We start from the raw sequence: 23030 nt of genomic DNA on the forward strand, positions 1-23030 counted from the left end.
CTAATATTTTAAGTACCCACCTGACACCATACATAGTTATTACAATATTATTGACTATATTCCTCATGCCATACTTTACAACCCTTTGACTATTCTGTAACTACCAATTAGTACTTCTCAATCCCTTCACATTTTCCACCAAGCCCCAAAGCCCCTCCCCTCTGTCAACCATCAGTCTGTTCTTTGTATATATGAGTCTGTTTCAATTTTATTTGTCTATTTCATTTTTTTAGATTCCACATATAAGTGAAAATATATGGTATTTGCCTTTCTCTCTCTGACTTATTTCACTTAGCATTATTACCCTTCCTATTTGTGACAGCAAATATTTTTTTTTTTTTTTTAAGAAAAGATGCTTTTTAATATGATGTCAGGAAATACTGTAGGATTTCATTGGCCTTGGCCAATGAAGTATCTAATGAAGATATTCTGTATTCTGCTGAGAATCATTTTATAGAGAAAGGCAGATGTCTGATTCTTTAGATTTAATTTGTTTCCTTCAGCAATATCAGAAATCTCTTTTTTTTTAGCCCTTCCTAAATACACAAAAAAGGAGGGCCCAATAATCCTACTTTTCCTGTTGACTCCTACCTGGAATAAATACCTAAAACTAGTCCTTCTTTTGCTTTCTTTCTTAAATACAAACACAAAATAATATCAAGGTTGCTTCTGAATCCCATGCTCCCACTGGAGTTGCTCATGTAATTTGCCTCCTGTAACTTGGTCAGATGTCTGCTCCTAATTCTCAAAGATCACATACTTCCAAAGGGCTTGCTTATTTCTTTTCAGAGAAGCAGCACAGAATGGATTCAACCGCACGGTAATACATCCCATGACGAAACCCCCTGATTGATACTGCTTGCTGAACAGAGCTCATTTTCTGAAAGTGCACCTAAAGAGTTTTGTGTGGTCTCATCCCTTCTCCTGTGACCTATTAGTAGCTCCTTTGACTGGGTTCCAGAATTCTGAATTGGTTCAGCCGCAGATTCAAAAAACGTGCTTTTCATCTCGACTGCTGTTCTCAGAGCCGTCTCTCTCCCACAGAGCGTTCTTTTTTAAGCAATCTTTTCTAAGGGTTTTTACTATAACCCCACAAGGATTCAAGTTTTATCTTCCTTTTTTTTTTTTTCCTTTTCAACATCAATTAGTTGGAGAAGCAAACTGAGAAAAGATAAACCTACGGTTTTGAACTAGGAATATAATTCAAAGATGACACTGGCTTACAACCGGCTATCCTTTTCCCTTTAATATTTGATGATAACAAAATACAAATGTTCAATAAATGATTGCAGAATGGAATTGAATTTTTACTGAAATGTTCAGAAATGGAATAAAACAGCAAAACTAAAAAACAACAACAACACATACACACAAAAACACAATAAACCAAGCCAAAAAAACCCCCACAAAAACAAAAACCCAGACAAAAATTAACATCTCGACTCTAACGTGAAACATCTGATTTAACTTCCTTACCATTTTTAATTGCTCCTACATAGAATATGCTGATTTCAAAGGAAAGAAAACTAGCCCTAAGTCAAGTTAAGCAACACCTTTTAAAACTATGGATGTCTAACGGAAACTAAAAGTCTTTGTGTTCATCTGTTGGGAGGCTTCTGAGTTTGACAAATTCTAAGAGGAGTAAAAGCAACAATCTCATGAAACAGTCTACTGAGGTATTCCCAACAGTGTAGGATTGAATGACCACTTTACAAATGAACGAAAGAAATGCTTGGCAAACAAAATTATTATCTCCATTCACAGGCTATGAAACTCCCATGAGTAAACAGCCTTGATGTATTCAGTGCTGTGACAACAAGAATTACAGAAGATAAGGACAGAGTTAGGCAATCATTACAATGGCATTTTTTTTCTTACTAATAATTTCTAGCTTAATTTTTTTGGTAGGTCAATATGAAAGGCAAAAATAATCCTATGGCACTAGTATCGACTTGGGTTTTTTATTGGTTTAAATTAAAGAACTGAATTGAGCAGGGTGTATACATGCTTGGCATGTATTTCTGTGGCTTTCAAAAGGAGCACATTGAGTGGTGGTACAGACCTGAGCCAGGAGCAAGGGCCCAGAGGAGAATTCCCAGAGGTTGGCTGCTGCTTTGGCTAAGAGCTGTTTTTAGTTGGTAAAATCACACTTTCCATAAGGAAACACCTTCCAATTCGATATGACTAAAAACTGCAGAGCCAGAAAATCACTTTGCTTTGTGGCTTTAAATGATTATGTTTGTGTTTTTGTTCTGTTCAGTTTTGTTTCGTTTCCCCTGAAATGCACCATTACCTCCAAATTTCATGGTCGTCTACCATCATTTAAGTTTTGAATATAAAAGCAAATTTTCCTTTTCTAAATCTTCTCTCTCTCTCTTAACATAAATAAATCAGACATCCTAAAGCCATCATTTAAACAGGGTGCTTACATTCCTGGGAAATAAATAATGCTGGCCTCGTTCTGACAAGTTAGTTTCTTTCTAAAATATAACATGCATTCCTAGTTTTAACTTAATGTTCAAAACTTCTGATGTATCCAGTTTTTCAAAATTGCTTCTTTTAGGCATTTTACTCAAACAATAAAAAGGTTTTAATTTTGTTTAGAAAGCATAGAATGATTAATTGATTTTGCAAAATACTTTAAAATAGAGGAGAAAAATGATCTGGGAAATAATGAGTTGCCCTGCAGTAGACAATCAATTCAAGAAGACATTACACCTCCAATATAGGGAATTGTTAAAACTATTGTGCATTCATTTCAAAAGAGAGAAAACAATTGTCACATTTGGAATACTGCAAGTAATTTAGTTAGTGATGTCTGGCCATAGAAGAAAGAGGGCCATAAATTCTGGTTACAGAGATCCTTCTGAGCATATTGCATAAGGTAGAAAACCCTAGAGATAGAGGCATTTCCTTAAACAAATACTATTAATACTACTTTTGTTACACCAACTAATTTTAAGATAATGCTAAAAGAGTGATAGGAATTTCCCCAATTGTCAAATGAATCCCAGGTTTGGAATGGCTTTTTCCAAGTTACCAAGTACTAAATGCAATTAATATTCAGTGATTTATATTATGAAAATATGCTCTGGCCCTGGGAAGTGTGGTTCAGTTGGTTGGGCATCATCCTATGCACTGAAGGGTTGTGGGTTTGATTCCTGGTCAGGACACATGCCCAGATTGCAGGATCAATCCCCAGTAGGGGGTGTGCAGGAGGCAGCTAATTGATGTTTCACTTTCACATAGATGTTTCTCTCTCTCTATACCTCTCCCTTTTTCTCATAAAAATCTTTAAAAAAATGCTCTGAAACATTTGTAACATTTATGTTTTACTGCAATAGCTATGACATATATATGCTTGCTGTATCCTTCCTTCTGGTTCAGAGCCTGTTTGTAAGTCATGTTCCATTGAATGACTCATAAATTAAAGAAATGTCCAAACTAGAAAGCACAAAGATTTTTTTTGGGGGGGCGGAGGGGGGTAATGCCTTATGCACTAGGCTAGAAAAGTTTTTCCATAGTATTTAAATGAATAGTTCATTGATTCAATAGGTTAATATTTGAGAAAGAAACTTAACACATAGGAGGTCAAACATTTCATACTCACTGTAGAGAATGGTCCCATTCAAAGTGTTTGTTTTTATAGTCAAGTAGATGGTAACAATTCTGCTATGTTCTTTTTCCAGGACAGACTTCAACTCATTTAGGATTGCAAAGAAAGGCAGCTCTAAATAGGAATTCCCATTGAAAGATGGGAAAAATAAACCTGTATCTGAAAAAAACACAGTCATGTTAATGTGTTCTGATATACAGGCTGTCTCCCTCTCCCCCCAAATGTATATATACTTTAACAGCTGACAGCTCAATTTTGAAAATGAAATGTATTTTAATAGACACTGCCTTTATAATTATTCAAAGTGTGTATATATTTTTTGGAACACCTTGTATTATTATATTGCTAATCAAGCAGATGAGAACATAATATTAATAGTTAGCATTCATTTAAAAAGATAAAACTGATATTTACAAATATTATTTAGATCCAACATTAAGCAATTTAGTTCCAACATTAAGTACAATACGTTTGTAATGTCATTGTCTCATATAATTAAACCACCAGTTTAGAGGAAAAGACTCAAAACAGGAATATAATTTTTTTTTTTTGATTAAGGGAGAATAAACACCCTGAAATTGTATGAAATACATCTGTATCCCTGCATATCCTCTATAATAAAGATGTAATATGCAAATTATCATTAATCCATGAAGTGTAACGACGGACCATGTAATGACCGGATCATGGATCAGCAGGAGGGTGGGGCAGCTTGCTACAAGCGGGCAGCAGAGAGCTACAGGAGAGGGCAGGGCTGAAAGCTATGAGGGGTGGTGGGGGGACCTACAGGAGGGCGGGGCAGAGGGCGGAGAGCTACTGGAGGGCAGCAGCGAGCTCCTGGCGAGCTACTGGTGCACGGATTCATGCGCAGGGCTACTAGTGTGAAATAATAGTTTTCATTAGATTCTTAAAATATTCTATGGTATAAATGGCTAGACATCAAATTAATACACTTAAAATTGATACAGTTTATTTGATGTAATTATATTTCAATAAAAAACAAATATCTGTGACACAAAAATATTAGAAAACTGTCATTCTTTTTATTAATAGTCATTAATATTTAGTGCTTTTCACTGATCCTATATAATAAAAGCCTAGGTGGCGTTACGCCCTCATGCAACACCCTCGTGTGACACTGCCACAAGATGGATGCTCTCACATTGTCACAAGATGGCTGCCACAAGACGGCCGGCAGGGAAGGACAGTTGGGGGCAAACAGGCCAGCAGGGGAGGACAGTTGGGGGTGACCAGGCCGGCAGGGGAAAGAAGTTGGGGGGGACCAGGCCTGCAGGGGAGGGCAATTGGGGACCATCAGGCCAACAGGGGAGGGCAGTTGGGGGCGATTGGGCCTGCAGGGGAGGGCAGTTGGGAGTGATCAGGCCAGCAGGGGAGCAGTTATGTGTCAATCAGGCCAGCAGGGGAGTGGTTAGGGGCAATCAGGCAGGCATACAGGTGAGCAGCTAGGAGCCAGCAGTTCCAGATTGTGAGAGGGATGTCAAACTGCCAGTTTAGGCCCGATTCCACAGGGGGGATCGGGCCTAAACTGGCAGCCGGACACACCCCAAGGGGTCCCAGATTGGAGAGGGTGTAGGCCGTGGTGAGGGAGAATCCCCCCCCCCCCCCCCTCCGTGCATGAATTTCATGCACCGGGCCTCTACTATATAAGATATTTTTAAGGAGTATTACTATACTATGCAAGGCTATTAGTAATTAGAATTCTTAATCTTTTAAATGCTTAATCTCATAAAATCCTGAGACATAAGTTTTAAAAAGTATTTATCTTATTGTCATATATATATTTAGACCTATGGACTTGGTACACTGAGCAAGTATATTACCTAAGATTTAGAAATGCAACTTTATTTTTTGTTTCTCTCACAATGGGGAAATTTTCTTTGCTTCTGGGTGAAAACTTGGCAATCCATATGAGTCATACCTTCTTTCTAAGTTATACAATAATTTAAAAAACTAATATACAGCCTAAGAAGTTTATTGACACTTAACATTTTCCTTCATAGATATGACTTCCCTTAGCCCCCTTCACCAGTCAAAGCTGTGGGGTGCCTGACAGCTGCTGTCTGTCTTGAGGGGCAGAGAGAAGCTGGTTTCTGTTCCTATTTCCTTCTCCCCACCCCCTACCCCTTCAGGCTAGCTGCTGCTTTGGACCTTTCTAGCTTTAAATGGGAGAAGACAAGGTGAGGTGGAAAGAAGCGCACAGTGAAGGAGAGCGATTAGAGCTGGTGACTAACATTGCAAGCAGGCCTCAGGCTCTCTAGGAAGAGTGGAGGTTTAAAATGCGCTGTATCCCTCCTGGCAGGAATGCCAGATAAAATGCAGGATGCTCAGTTATACTTCAATTTCAAACAAACAACAAACCATTGTTTTAGTAGATCTTATCCAATGTTTGAAACATAATTATACTAAAACAGTGATTTGTTGTTTATTTGAAATTCAAATTGAACTGAGGGCCCTCTATATTCAGTAGTTAAGCTGTCAACCCTGTGACTCATGAGGATTTGTGCAAGCTTTAGAAACCCTCTGTCAACAGCCATTTCTAGGGCTTGTGCAGTAGCCTGCCTTTGGCTCGTCACTCTTAACTTGGTCCCACACTGATTTTTCACATTATATGCAGACTCTTGCTGTTGGACAACCGCTTTCCTGTGTCAAAGAAAAAGTTGCACTGGACAAAGTTCAATAGGCAAGAAAGACTGCATTCAAGCCTAATGCAATAGTGGAGCGAGGCTAGAATTAAGTCTTTGCTCTGAATGTTAGAGGTTTTAAGAGCTGAGGTGAGGGGATCATAAGCTACTGGTTTTGCTCGTAGGCCTTACCCCCTCAAAAATAAGCTTTCTCCTATTGTCATTACTGGAGGCAATTTACAACGTGGAGTGAGGCACCCATTGAAGTGAGGCTTCCCCTCTCCCAGAGCCTGGCTGATAGGACCACTATTTTCTTGATTACTTTTGGAAGAGATGGCTCCAGGTCCTGCAGAAAGACACTCCTGGGGTGTCTTTCAAAGAAGCTTTCAAAGAAGATTTACAACCCAAAGGAGCCAAGGAAAGAATCTATAATTGAAAGTTTTCTAAAGTAAATTCTCTAAGAAAAGTGAGGTCAGAGGCCTAGAGCCAGGATGAAGCCTGCCTGTCTAAAATTCAGTCCAGCTGAGGGGAACGTTAACGTGGTCTTGTTCACCTGACTAGAAAAACCACTTGGACAGAACGTAAGGGGGCTCTGGGCCAAAACTCTTTTCTAAGGGGTCCATTCCTAGTTCATGGTAAACACTCCTCCATTCCCTGTCTTATTGTCTGTGGGGGTATAGTTAATTTTCAAACAGTCTTCTCTTTCTGTTTCTGTCCCTTTATCTCCACAACCACCGCCCTCCCTACTAACCGCCCTCCCCCCCCCCCCACCACACACACACAGAGGCTGCTTTGGCTTTCTCAGGTTTGAATGTATGACTGTTGGTCCATAGTCCATAGTGTTCCCCACCAAGTGACCTAGTTTTAGTGACCCATCCTACCCCCCACCCCCCGTCACATGCGATGAGGGTAAGGGGTGAGTTCAACACACAGCATTCTACAAAACCATTGTCCTCAAAAGTGTGTCTCTAAAACCCTCTCTTCTTCAAATGCTGACCTTTTTTAATATCAAGAGTATTTGCTAGTTAAATCCTGCTTTTAGATACGGCACTTTATTTTGTTTATAGCATTACATCCTGGGTTGTAAAGTTTATTCTTACATCTCATTTACATCTATAACTTTGTATTGTCAGATAATAATTTATTTATTAGCAAACTGCTTAATTTAAGTTACATGGTAGCACATATTTGATAATTTCTTGTCCTTTTACACACAATCTTTAACTTCTAGAAATTTTCCTGAATGGTTCTATTTTACTGGATCAGTGTTTTTCCAAAGTTTTTAGGCCTAGTTAGCAAATCATTCATCAGAGCTAATATGCCTAGAAATCTCTGTAATACTTACCTTTAAAAAAAAATTCTTTATTTTTAAAGTATTACATATGTCTCCTTCCCCCCGCCCCCGCCTCCTCCCCATTGATCTCTCCCTGACCACTCCTACCCCCAGAACATGCCCTCATCCCCCTAGTGTCTGTGTCCACTGGTTAGGCTTATATGCATGTATACAAGTCCTTTGGTTGATCTCTATCCCTCCCCTCCCCACTCCTGCCTTCCCTCTGAGATTTGACCGTCTGTTCGACACTTCTCTGTCTTTGGATCTGTTTTTGTTCATCAGTTTATGTTGTTCATTATATTCCACAAAGGAGTGAGATCATGCGATATTTATCTTTCTCCTATTGACTTATTTCTCTTAGCATAATGCTCTTCATGTCCATCCATGCTGTTGCAAATGATAAGAGTTCTTTCTTTTTTTTATAGCAGTGTAGTATTCCATTGTGTAGATGTATCACAGGTTTTTAATCCATTCATCTGCTGATGGGCACTTAGGCTGTTTCCAAATCTTAGCACTTACTTTTATTTAACTTTCTCCTTCCTTGTCTCTCATGACAATGTACTACAATTTGATTTTCTTCTTACTTGCTCAATAGCACCTTTTCAGAATGTTCTTTCAACCATTCCATAACACAGTTTCCAGAGCTCTGTCCTGGGACACAGTTCATCTATGTCTTTTCTAAATCAGATCCTCCTCCATTTTCTTACTCATAGCACTTCTTCTCCCAGGCTTAGAAACTCAGCATCATTATCCACCCATCTCTTTTCAAACTAGTTGCTGGTTCCTGTCACCTCTTTCTCAGATCAGATCTTGCAACTTTCCTTCTGCTACCACTGCCCTTATTTAAGTTCTCATGGCAGTTCAACTCAAGTGTTGACAACAGATTCTTTCTAACTGGGCTCCCTTCCTATAGTGTCTGCTGGCTGTTATTGTTATCATGTCAATTTTACTTATTTGTAATCATCTAAGGTCTTCAGTACTACAGGATAATTCAGCTGCTTTTAGAATAAAACTAGACCCTCCATGGTCATATTTTTCATGTTTGCATACACACACACACACACACACACACACACACACACACGCACACAGGCACCATTAAGGCAGAACAACATTTTCTTCTGTGGCTCTACTTGTGTTTATGCTGTTCTATTTGTTTGGAATGCCCTGCCCCATAATCCTAGGTATACAGGGCTTCTTCTTCTTCTTCTTTTTTTCATTTATTTTATTTATTTTTTATTTTATTTTAATTTCTTTATTAAGGTGTTGCATATTTGTCCTCATCCCCCCATTCCTATCCCCCACCCCTCCCCACGGATGCCCCCAACCCCCTGTTGTCCTTAAACATTGGTTAGGCTTGTATGCATGCACACAAGTCCTTTGGTTGATCTCTCTCCCCTACCCCCACCCTCTCCTACCCTCCCTCTGAGGCCCGACAGTCCGATCGATGCCTCCTTGTTTCTGGGTCTGTTCTTGTTCATCAGTCTATGTTGTTCATCATTTCCCCTAGATGAGTGAGATCATGTGTTACTAGAAATATACTTATAAGAACTGAATGTGAGAAGAGCGATAATAGTTATGCTGATAGGCAAATGAATCAGTCTGTAGTGAGTTTCTTTCTGGAGCAACAGTTCTTTTGAGACCCAATTTCAATGTCCACCAGTTCCTTATGTGCACATGTCGGCACTGACTTTTCAGCTCTGGATGGTGGACAAATGGTGGTAATGCACAGGGCTTCTTTTAATTCAATGCTCACCTTGACTATTCCTCTAAATTTGAACTCCCTATCGTACTGAGCTACAACTCTTTCAATGTATGCATGTTTTCTTCCTTATATTACAATTGTTAAGAAATTTGGGGCAGAACTGATAAAATAGTAAATCTGAACCTGTTACATTAGATAAGGGAGCTAAATTCACCTCAATTAGTAAAAATAGAATATTCTAAATAAATGAATTCTGAGAAGACTTGGAAAAATATGTGTTAAGGAAATGAATTTTCTCTCTTGTGACCAGAAAAGCCCATAACATTGTTAGAGTTGTACCAAATGGAGCAGAATGTTTAGTAGATACAGAACTGTACATGCACCATTTATACTATATAATAAAAGGGTGATATGCAAATTGACCCTAAAGGCAGAACGACCACTCGGCCAGTCACTATGAGGCACACTGACCACTTCTCAGTCCCTTTCCCTGGCTGGCAGGCTCCCATTGCCTGGAGGCAAATGGGGAACCAGAGGTGGGTGGCGGAGGACATGGGCAGTGCCAGGCAAAGGCCCCCGCCCCACCAGTCGCCCATCACACAGAGGGTGATCTGCAGTGGGGGTGGGGCGACAAGCAGGAGGGAAGTCTGACCTATTGGTCCCTCCCCCCAGCTGGCAGGCTCTGATCACCTGATGGCAAACAGGGAAACAGGGGTGGGTGGTGGTGGGGGGCAGGGCCGGCTGCTGGCAGCCAGGGAAGATAGCCCTGATCATAGGCCAAGTCTAGGGACCGTACTGTGCACAAATTCTGGCCTCTAGTTAATATATAAGGAGAAAAAACATATGCCAATCAAGTTAAAATGCAATATAGCTCTACACTGGAGGATGTTTAGATGACAAATTTGGATATGGCTGTGGCAGAGAAAATGGTTAATATTATAAAGAGACTGGGCTTGGGTTTTAAATTAATAGAATATCATATAACTTTAAAAGTTGTATATCTGTTGATTCTATCATAATATGGTTTTAGACACTGTTTCTTCCTGTTGCTTTTACCTACACTATTTGGAGTCATTGATATTTTCACTCACTGAACCAATATACATTTTTAAAATTAATTAATTTATTTTTATTTCAGAGAGAAAGAGATAGAGAAACATCAATGATGAGAGAGAATCATTGATTGGCTGCCTCCTGAACACCCCCCCCCCCCCCTGGGGATTGAGCCAGCAACCCAGGCATATGTCCTTGACTAGAATAGAACCCAGGACCCTTCATTCCACAGGCTGATGCTCTATCCATTGAGCCAACCAGTTAGGGCCACTGAACCAATATTTATTGAGTGGCTACTATTTGCTAGAACTGGTCAAGGAATACAGTGGTGAGCAAAATAGGTAGCGACTCATCCTCATGAAGCTTAAATTTTAGCTTCATGGAAGAAAACCCCAAGTTAGAAGTTGGTAGAATTTATTCTACTAATGTGGTAGAATTTTCCTTGGACCCTGGGAAGGTATACTACTCTATTTGCTTAACTGTTTTTCTGACATTTGCTCTCATCCAGGAGCATTAAGCCTAATGTGAGCTGTAAGATTAGATAAGAAGGAGAGTCTAACAAAACCTATTTCATATATCTTTTCATACTATTCATTCTCTGGTGGCAAGATCTGAGTCTGATTTAGCTTTGCATTCTCCCATGGCATGAGTAGTTTTGTAGATTGTAGGCAGATATATTCTTGGATAAATGTAACTATAGAAAAATGATCATTTTGGGTAGTTCCTTTAAAGGACAGAAAAACTACATATTCTTATAATTAAAATGAGATGAATCAAGACTATAGAGATTGGGTTCTAGCATTTTTCTCGTGGCCAAGCTTTTCACATTATTGATAAATCCACAGGAAAATTTCTGTAAGAAGACACTCTTTACATAAGGGTTCATATATGAATCAAATTTGAATCCATAATCAGGTTTTACTTATTCTGAGAAGTAGTGAACTCACCAAGAGCAGTAAAAATTCAATTTGCTTAAAAAAATGACTTCCACGTTACTTTGCAGGAGCATACCTATTGTATAATTCAGGCACACCTGCCTGCTTCTTAGCTCACACACTCCTTAAGCCTTTTCTCAGAGCTGACAGGTTTTATGAAAATTATGACGGGGAACAACAATTATGAACAATAAACATTTGCTATTGAATTGCTTTTCTAACCATATTAATTTTCATTATCATCATGTTTAGTGAATATGTTGAAAAACAGAACTGCCCTGAACGTGGAAAACAAGACTAATTGGGGTTAGGCGGAGTGTTCCCCCGCTGCTGCCAGAAGCCTCTCCAGGCAATGCTTTTGAACACACTCCAAATTCATTTCCCTTCCAATTATACATGGGAAGAAAACCAGGGTTTTTAGATAAAAAACATGTACTAAACATCTTACAAAATATGTCGTATAGTAGTTCATTAGTGGTTTCTAATTACAACTTAGAAATATGCAATGTTTAAGTGTCTTAAAGGGTTATATAGGTTGACCTAATTATATTAACTTTTCTATGGTTAACAAAATTTAAAATCAGTCCTAAATTATGTTATGTTAAAAAGCCTCCAAACTCTTAAATTGTCAAAGGAAGGTGTGAAAGAAACAACAGTACTGAGTTTGAAGGACCTTATATTAAAAACATGGGTGAATTTAATGTTTTTCACTCAATATACTTCTATAGTATGAATCAGGATCTCAGTCAGTTAATAACAACAACTCATTGAAATTTAGTCCAGGAGGGCACCATGGAATAACAAAAAACAAATAAGCAAGCAAACAAACAAAAAAATAGATGAGATTAGGATCTTTACCCTGAACCCAGTACAACAGAGCAGCATAAAGTTTATTCATTCTGAATAGAAATGGGCTCCTTTGTCTGCAGTATCTATCCATACAAAACCCTAATATGCAAATCGACCGAACAGCAGAACGACCAGCAGAACAACTGGTCGCTATGATGCGCACTGACCACCAGGGGGCAGATGCTTAATGCAGGAGCTTTCCCCAGCCTGCAGGCCCCAGGCCAGCCTCCTGCAGAGGGAAGCGACCCACGTAGCGGTGGCGGGGGGCGAGGCTGGAGAGAAGACAGAGCCAGGCCGGCCTAGGTGGGTGTGAGTGGGGGCCCGGATCACCCCTCTGGTTGCCCCACAGATTGGCCCTGATAGCCGGCCCTGCCTAGGGACCCTACCCATGCACAAATTTCATGCACTGGGCCTCTAGTTCATACATATAATATAAAGTATAGTACTGTAGTTTAGTATTTATAAAATATACTAAACATTCTTACCACATCATATATTTTTGTTTATTTAGAATTAAAAAATATGTTAGATTTGGATGGCCCAAGTATCATGAACTATATTATTACCTTTACTGGGATAATTTCTCCATATTAGATATTCACATTTATATTAATCCATAAACTGTAATAAATTTGTTAGGTGCCTGATAAAAAAGATCAACAAGTCTGAAGTTGCTGCCTGCACCACTGCTGGTTTTTTTTTTTTTTTTGCAGCATGGTCTTTCCCAGCCATAGAAAAGCATGGAATAAAGAAGGCAGAACTAACATTTCTCCATTTCATCATAGCTGCTTCCTTCCTCCATTTAAAGCATGAAGAGAGTTTCTCTGCATCTGACCAAAGCAATGCACAAGGAAACAACCCATGTTAAACAAAACAGGACAAAACAAAATCCTTTCTCATTCTTCATTGTCACAGATACTCTAGCTATACTGTTTTTCATTCCTTGGTTTCTCTGTTAAAGAATGGATGACCCTCTAAAAAAAATGTGATGCTTTAGAGCTATACGCTACCTCCTTCCTTTTACAAAATAAAACCAAGTAGAACATTGCTTAGCACACACAAAAAAATTTACATTCACTATAAACAAAACCAGTACAAGAAAGGGAAAGAACCATCAATATCTCAAACTGTACTTGACATGTTATAATAGCTACCAATCTCTCTCTAGTCTATTTCTATACCTTCTTCTCATAGTTCAAAAAATTTCCCTGAGTGATCTCATTTGTTCCCATAACTTTATCTACTTTCTAGTTCTGAAAACTCTCAATTTTCTATCTTTAGCACAGATAGCTTCTGACCTTTTATGTCTGGCTGTCTACTAGAGAGATACATTTGGAAAGAATATAGGTAACCTAAACTCAGCATATCCAAGCTAGGTTGTTGTTGGTTGTCTTTTAAAATTTGATCCTCCTCTTTTTTTAATTTAAATTTTATTTTTCAGTTACAGTTTACAATCCATGTTATTTTGTATTTCAGATGTACAGCAAGATGGCTAGACAATCATCTACTTTATAGTGTATACCCCAATATTTCCAATACCCAGCTGGCACCATACATAGTTATTACAATATTATTGACTATATTCCCTATGCTCTACTTTACATCCCTGTGACTATTTTGTAACTACCAATTTATATTTGTTAATCCCTTCATTTAAAAAAATAATTTTTATTGATTTCATAGAGGAAGGGAGAGGGAGAGAGAGATAGAAACATCAACGATGAGAGAGAATCATTGATTATCTCATTGATCGGCTGCCTTCTGCACACCCCACACTGGGGATTGAGCCCACAACCTGGGCATGTGTCCTGACTGGGAATATAACCTTGACCCTCTGGTTCATAGGTCAATGTTCAACTACTGAGCCACTCCATCCGGGCCTTCACCTTTTTTATAAATCAACAAATAACAAGTGTTGGTGAGGATGTAAAAAAAGGGGACCCTCATGCACTATTGGTGGGAATGCAGATTTGTGCAGCCATTGTGGAAAACAGGGGAGCTTTCTCAAAAAATTAAAATGGAACTAACCTATGACCCAGTAATTCCACTTCTGGGTATATATCCAAAGAAACTCCAAACACTAATTTGAAAGAATATGTGTACCCCTATGTTCATTGCAGGATTGTTTACAATAGTCAGGTTATGAAAGCAACCCAAGTGTCCATCAATAGATGTGTGGATAAAAATGTAGACGTACATATGTATAATGGAATATTAGCCAACCATAAAAAAGAATGCATTTCCTTCTCAATATCAAGCTGATAATATCTTCCTTGTTATTAACACAAATATACACTTCTATTTACAATGTTTATTCAATTGTACAGTGATATTTTCCTGTACAACTCACTAGGTGACAACTATGAGTTCCTTAAAAGCAGGCATCACATATGTATCCAGCTTTCCTGCTTCAGTAATTAGCTAAAACCTTTCCTCAGGTTTTAGGTGCATTGTATCCAGGTGGGAATGTGTGATGAATTGAATTAAGTGAGGATGAGTTGACTTTGTTGAACCTCTTTGTGATCTCTTACTACAGTAGGCAATTCAAAGCCTCTGACTTTTATAAGAACTTAATAGCCAGCCACCAATTTCCTCTCTTTAAAAAAAATGATGATATGTCTCCAAAAAAGTGCAGATGTTCTCAGTAAATCTGTTATCTCTCTTCCATCAACTTCATTTATTTTTAAAAGGAAATACAGTAGTTTTCAAACTCTTGCTGGTCCATACATTTCCACAAGTCCCATTCAGTCTTAACGTTGTCACAGCAATTACCACCTACAGTTTAATTTTAAGTAAGTTCTATGTATAAGCTGTGCACATTATCTATTATTTGTGTGTCTCAGGCTTAGAAAAAAATATTATAAACATCTATATTCAGCTCACAATACAGATAATTTGATGTATCAGATCTGAGACAGATAGTGAGTGGAGGGGGGAGGAAAGAGATAGAAATAGAGATAGTGATAGAGATAGAGATAGATAGAGCTAGAGCTAGAGAAGAGGAAAGGACTGGAGAGAAGGGGAGGGGAGTGGAGAGAAGAGGGAGAGGTGAAATAGAGAGGAGGGAAGAGGAGAGGGAGAATATGAAGAATTAGAATCAACCTCTTAATACTGGCTGGCTTTTATTGAGCACTACTATGTGACAGGCAATGCTCTCAAAAGTACTGTTGTTCCTTTTTTTTTTTTTTAAGAAATGACAGCTGAGACCTTTAAGCCTCTTTAAAAGGAGAGCAATTTTCTGAATGTTGCACAGTTAGAAATATCTGCCTTTGAGGACTGACTCTACTGCTTATTAATTCTAAAACTGAGGCTCTTACATATACGACCTGACTCTCAAAAGGTTACGGAAGACCGATTACCTCACAGAGGTCTACCCCTGGCTGCCATGTTCACCATTTTCCACCTGATTTCTCCTCCTCACTAACTCTCTAGCCTTGAAGACCCTGCTCCTTGAACCTCATCAGCCCTGTGACATCCTTTTCATACCACTCTAACAATGTATAACTAATATTTAACTAATGTATAACATGTTTTGAGCTCGCATTTGGTGTGAGAACTGTGCTAGGAACTATTTTTATATGGGTAATGCGTTTTAATCTTCAATACAATCCTATAATTATCCACTTTTACAAATGAGCAATCAGCAGTTTGGAAAGGCTAAGTAACTTGTGCAAGGTCACACAGCTAGGAAATGTCAAATTAGACCTCTTAACTTCAGAGGCCCTTTTCTTAAATTCTAAGCAATATGTATATACTATATATATTCTAAGCAATATATATCTATATATACACTGAGTGGCCAGATTATTATGATCTCTGAATGCATAATAATCTGGCCACTCAGTGTATGTCCTCGGTGTATGTCGTATATAATAAAAGGCTAATATGCAAATTGTCCCCTCGACCAGGAGTTCAACCAGCAGGCAGACCGGCCAACTGCCCATGTCCCCTCCCCTTGGCCAGACTGGCTGAACTCCACTCATGCATTTATGTGTATACACACACACACTCACACACACACACATGAGTGGCCAGATTATTATGCGTTCAGAGATCATAATAGTCTGGCCACTCAGTATATGTATATATGTTACTGCCATTGCATCTAGCAAAGCCTTTACTTGTTTCTTTTATGTACAGGGGTAATAAACTGTTTTGTACATTCCAACTTTAAATATGAAGTAGCTACCTATGTAAACATTGCCCATTACCCTAGCATAATTACATATTTCCTCCTCAACTTGAAGCACATGATACATTAGAAAAAATGTATCATGAGTATAAATAATTATTTTCTCCTGATCCGAATACTACTGGGAAGTAAGTGCTACTCTAAGTCTTTCACTTTTCAACCTTCTTTTAGTCTTCATTGTTTGATCTTTTTTCCTAGCCTTGGTCCATTTTATTATTCTTTCATTTCTTCAATAACTTGCATGTACATTTTCAAGTATTAGACATCTACATGATATGAAAATAATTTTTAGTCTACTCTAGTCATGTGAGATCACTAATGCAATATCAATGATATAATTAGAAATTTATCTCAAGCATTAAAAATAATCACAAACTCTGAGAAAGTTAAGGAATTACTAGAAACAGTAAGGAATTATTACTATAACCATATGAGCATGCTATTTTACTATTTGAAATGCCTCAAAGGCTGTAAGAATTGGACAAATGAAGGTCAAAATCCAAAGATAAATCTAAAAAGGTTCAATAGTTTAGTTCAATAATCTCAAAAGTGGGGGAAAAAGCAACGTTAGAAAGTCCATGAATTGCCACCACTTATGTGCCTGGTCTTTTTATCTGTGGTCCATAAGACAGCACAGTCTCATTCAACTAAACTGCTTTGATTCTGGCTAAGCATGATGAGTACAAAAGTACTTGAATATATGGGAAATTGTTGGGTTCAAGTGTGGGGCAGGCAATTGGTATGAAAATAAGTGAGGTTTAAAAGTTCATATTGCAAAACAATTTTCCCTCTCCTCTTAAAAACTAGTGGGATAGAAAACTGCTTCTAAAGAAACCTCTTTGAAGTCACAGCTAGAGATTGCAAACATACTGTTTAGCTGGTAGGCTCACTTTGTCTTCTTTCTATAGTTGAATATAGACTTCTGCTGGATTAAGGATAAAAATACGTCATAAAGTGCTACACAGTATGAACCTGGTGATTAATGGTATTTTGTGCACATAGAATCTAAAGAATCTTTTAAAAAAGGTAAGCAAGGACAGAATACAAAGGCTTTCTCATTACATCCTCTTTCTGTACTTTAACTCACATTAATAATACAGACACGTGCAGTGGAACAAAATAGAATTATCTATCTATCTATCTATCTATCTATCTATCTATCTATCTATCTATCATCTATCATCATATATCGATATATCAGACATTGGGTGAATAGGTATACCATGCATAAAAACTATTGGCAGATGACTTTCTCTCTCTCTCTCTTCTCTCTCTCTCTCTCTCTCTCACTCTTTCTCTCTCTCTCTGTAAATCAGGAATTTGGTTTTGAACATTTGACTTTGATACATAAGGAGACATACAAGTGAAGATGTCTACGTAATATTTGTTGACTATGTGGGCCTAAAGTTCAGAGGTATGGACTATTCTAAAGATATAATTTAAATTTTTTAAATTTGGTCTCTATGTCATTTATTTCTGCTCTGATCTTTATTATTTCCTTCCTTCTGCTCACTCTGGGCTTTTCTTGTTTCTCTCTTTCTAATTCTTTAAGTTGCAGAGTTAGATGATTTATTACAATTTTTTCTTGTTTTTTGAGGTAGGCCTGTAGAGCTATAAACTTCCCTCTCAGGACTGCATTCACTGTGTCCCATAGATTTTGGATTGTTGTGTTTTCATTGTCATTTGTTTCCAGGATATTTTTAATTTCTTCTTTGACTCCTTGGTAACCCAATCATTATTTTATAGCATGCTATTCAGCTTCCAAGTGTTTACTTTTTTTATTATTTTTATTGTGGTTAATTTCTAATATTATGCCATTGTGGTCTGAGAGGATGCTTGATATGATTTCAATCTTTTTGAAACTGGAGAGACTTTGCCTGTGACCCAATATGTGGTCTATCTTTGAAAATGTCCCATGTATACTTGAGAAGCACGTATATTCCGTGGCTTTGGGGTGAAATGTTCTGAAGATGTCAATTAAGTTCATCTGATCTAGAGAGTCATTTAGGATTGCTATTTCTTTGCTGATGTTTCTTGTCTAGAGGATTTATTCAATGATGTCAGTGGGGTATTAAAGTCCCCTACTATGATTGTATTGTTGTCTATCTCTCCCTTTATATCTTCCAGGAGGTTTTTTGTTTGTTTTTTTTTTTTTAATGTATTTGGGTGCTCCTGCATTGGATACATTGGAAACAATAACCCTATTGTTTACCAGGTTTAAACAATACAAAAGATCAATGAAACCAAAATCTGGTTCTTTGAAAGGATAAACAAGATTGTTGAACCTCTAGCCAGGCTCACCAAGAAGCAAAGAGAGAGGATCCAAATAAACAAAATCAGAAATCAAAGAGGTGAAATAACAACAGACCCCATAGAAATACAAAGGATTGTTAAATAATACTATGAACAACTCTATTCCAACTAACTAGACAACCTAGAGGAAATGGACATATTCCTAGAAAAATACAACCTTCCAAAACTCAATCAGGAAGAATCTAAAAATTTCAATAGGCCGATAACTATGGAGGAAATTGAAGCAGTCATCAGAAAGCTTCCAGCAAACAAAAGCCTTGGGCCAGACGGCTTCACAGGGGAGTTTTACAAAACATTCAAAGAAAAACCAAAACATATCCTCCTCAGACTATTCCAAAAAATTCACGAGGAAGGAACACTTCCATGCTCATTCCATGAAGCCAGCATTACTCTAATACCAAAACCAGATAAAGACAACACAATGAAAGAGAATTACAGGCCAATAACCCCCATGAAAATAGATGCCAAAATCCTCAACAAAATTCTACCAAATCAGATCCAGCATTACATCAGAAAGATCATACACCATGACCAAGTAGGATTTATCCCAGGAATGCAAGGATGGTACAATATCCACAAATCAATAAACGTGATACATCACATAAAGAAATTGAGAGATAAAAATCACATAGTCATATCAATTGATGCAGAAAAAGCATTTAACAAAATCCAACACCCTTTCTTGATAAAAACCCTCAGCAAAATGGGAATAGAGGGATCATACATCAACATAATAAAAGCCTTATGTGACAAACCTACAGCCAACATCATACTCAATGGGCAAAAACTAAAACCATTTCACCTAAGAACAGAAATGAGACAGGGATGCCCACTTTCACCACTCCTGTTTGACATAATACTGGAAGTGCTAGCCACAGCAATTAGACAAGAAGAAGAAATAAAAGGCATCCAAATTGGAAAAGAGGACATAAAACTGTCATTATTTGCAGATGACATGATACTGTACATAGAAAATCCTAACTACTCCATCAAAAATTATTAGACTTAATAAATGAATTTGGCAATGTAGCAGGATACAAAATTAACACCATAGAAAATTAACACCAAGAAATCCATGGCATTTTTATATACCAATAGTGAATTTACAGAAAGAGAGATTAAAAAATCCCATTTATCATTGCACCAAAAAAATTAAGATAACTAGGAATAAACCTAACTAAGGAGGTATAAGACCTGTACTTAGAAAAGTATAGGACACTGAAAAAAGAGATAGAGGAAGACATAAACAGATGCAAAAACATACCGTGTTCATGGATTGGTACAATCAACGTCATTAAAATGTCCATACTACCCAAAGCAATCTATAGATTCAATGCACTTCCCATTAAAATACCAACGGCAGATTTCACAGACCTAGAACAAACTCTTTAAAAATTCATCTGGAATAAAAAAAAGACCCTGAATAGCTGCAGTAATCCTGAGAAAGAAGAACAAAGTAGGAGGGATCTCAATACCAGATATCAAGCTGTATTACAAAACCACTGTTCTCAAAACTGCCTGGTACTGGCACAAGAACAGACATATAGACCAGTGGAATAGAATAGAGAACCCAGAAATTGACTCAAACCACTATGCTCAATTAATATTTGACAAAGGAGGCAAGAATATAAAATGGAGTCAAGACAGTCTCTTCAATAAATGGTGTTGGGATAATTGGACAGATACATGCAAAGAAATGAAACTAGACCATCAACTTACACCATTCACAAAAATAAACTCAAAATGGATAAAGGACTTAAATGTAAGATGGGAAAACATAAAAATATTAGAGGAATCCACAGGCAGCAAAATCTCAAACATATGCCAAAGCAATATCTTCACCAATACAGTTCCCAGGACAATGGAAACTAAAGAGAAAATTAAACAAATGGGACTACATCAAAATAAAAAGCTTCTGTACAGCAAAAGAAGCCATCAACAAGGTTTTTACCAAACATTTACCAACAAGAAAGCTCACTGCATGGGAGAATATATTTGCCAATGTTATCACCATTAAGGGTTTACTCTTTTACAGGGAACTCATACAACTTAACAAAAGGAAGATAAACAACACAATCAAAAAGTGGGCAACAGCCCTGAATAGATACTTTTCAAAAGAGGACATAAGGAAGGCCAAGAGACATATGAAAACATGCTCAAAGTCAGTAATCATCTGAGAGATGCAAACCAAAACTGCATTGTGGTACCATCTCAGACCTGTCAGAATTGCTATTATCAACAAATCAACAAAGGACAAGTGCTGGTGAGGTTGCGGAGAAAAAGGAACCCTGGTGCACCGCTATGGGGAATGCAGACTGGTGCAGCCACTGTGGAGAACAGTATGGAGTTTCCTCAAAGAACTAAAAATGGAACTCCCATTTAACCCAGTGGTCCCACTTTTGGGAATATATCCCAAGAAACTAGAAACACCAATCAGAAAGGATATATGCACCCCTATGTCCATAGCAGCACAATTTACCATAGCTAAGATTTGGAAACAGCCTAAGTGCCCATCAGCAGATGAGTGGGTTAGAAAACTATGGTACATCTACACAATAGAATACTATGCTGCTGTAAAAAAGAAGGAATTATTACCATTTGCAATAGCATGGATGGATCTGGAGAGCATTATGCTAAGCGAAATAAGCCAGTCACAGAAAGATAAATGTCATATGATCTCACTCATTTGTGGAATATAATGAACAACATAAATTGACGAACAGAAAACAGATCCAGAGACAGAGAAACATCGATCAGACCGTCAAACCTCAGAGGGAAGGTAGGAGAAGGTGGGGGTAAGGGGGAGAGATCAACCAAAGGACTTGTATGCATGCATATAAGCCTAACCAATGGACACAGATACCAGGGGGGTGAGGGCAAGAGTGAGGGGGGGGGCAATGGGTGGTTAAGTACACATATGTAATACCTTAATCAATAATAAAAAAAAAAAATTGATTTTAGAGAGGAAGTGGAGAGAGTGATAGAAACATCAATTATGAGAGAGAATCATTGACCGGCTGCCTCCTGCATGCCCCCTACTGGGGATAGAGCCTACATCCCTGGCATGTGCCCTGACAGGGAATCAAATTGTGACCTCCTGGTTCATAGGTCGCCACTCAGCCAGTGAGCAACACTGGCCTGGCAGATAGAAATTTTGCAATTAAAGGAATATGACTTGTTGAAGCTGAGCAATGGGAGTGAAAGGTATTTCTTAGAGGTAGCTCTGGGCTGGAGCAGAAAAGGGCTGGGCCGGAGTGGAAAGGCGGTGCTGGCAGTCAGGGAAAGGAAAGCCCATTCTAGCACAAATCTTCGTGCATCGGGCTTCTAGTATATATATATATATATATATATATATATATATATATATAAAGCCAGGGACCGGAAAGCTGTAACGACCATAATGACTGGTCGCTATGACACCCACTGTGCCTAGTTAACTGGCCCGATCAGGAAGTGGGGCTGGTGGCCAACCTCCCCTGGTCCCTCCCCGTAGCCAGCTCCACCTCTGATTGGCTTCTCCCACTCCGATCTAGGGTAAGGCGGTGGCCAACCCCTTCACTGCCCTTCCCCCAGGTCAGCCCCACCACAATTGGCCCACCCCACCCCAATCGGCCTGCAGCCCCATCTCCTGGCTGGCTCCACCCCTGATCGCCCCACCTACCCCAATAACCTCCTGCAGCCCCTCCCCCAATTAGCTCTGCCCCTGATGGGCCCCCACCACCCCTATTGGCCCGCGGCCCCTCCTCTCATCCAGCTCCGCCCCCAATCACCCCCCCACACACCAATCAGGGGTGGGGCTGACTGGCCAACTTCCTATGGCCCCTTCCCTAGCTGCTGATCCCCGATCAGTCTCCCCCACCCCTTTTGGGGGTGGGGCCAGCTGACCCACTGCCCACAGCCTCACCCCATAGCCAACCCCACCCCCAATCGCCTCCCCAAATCAGGGGTGGAGCCCACCGGCCAATCACCTGTGGCCCTTCCCCTCAGCTGGCCTGGCCCTGATCCAGCCTAGATCTGGGCAGGCTGGACTGTCTGGTCAACCTCCTGCCATCTCCACCTCCTGACAGGCTTGGCCCTGATTGGGGCCGGGCTGGCCAGACCCCACCCATGCACAAATGTGTGCACTGGGCCTCTAGTAGTAATAATAAAAGAACTGTCAGGAAAAATAGGAAAAGAAAAAGAATTTCCTGACAGGTAGAACCTCTGTCTTGTTTGTGTCCTAGTTATAAGTCAAGGGGAAAGTTGAGTCATGTGTTATGTTACAGAGGCAAGTCTTATAACAAAAGATTTTATAAAACACAGAAAGGGTATTTAAAAGATGATGGACACCCACTTTAAGAGAAATATCTACCACAGGAGCCAACAGATGAGTGGAGAATTGGCCTGGTCTGT

The 23030-nt window shown here is 38.9% G+C and overlaps 1 protein-coding gene across 1 annotated transcript in view; it reads right to left on the reverse strand.

The window, feature by feature from the left end:
- The window catches only part of EYS (eyes shut homolog), a 1391558-nt gene that overhangs the window by 299913 nt on the left and 1068615 nt on the right, over positions 1 to 23030 (reverse strand). Inside the window, 1 exon segment of the mRNA XM_054722350.1 lies at positions 3611 to 3775. Within this exon segment, the coding sequence (XP_054578325.1) occupies positions 3611 to 3775 (165 nt within the window).

Source organism: Eptesicus fuscus, chromosome 10, assembly GCF_027574615.1.
Source record: "Eptesicus fuscus isolate TK198812 chromosome 10, DD_ASM_mEF_20220401, whole genome shotgun sequence".
Lineage (NCBI taxonomy): Eukaryota > Metazoa > Chordata > Mammalia > Chiroptera > Vespertilionidae > Eptesicus > Eptesicus fuscus.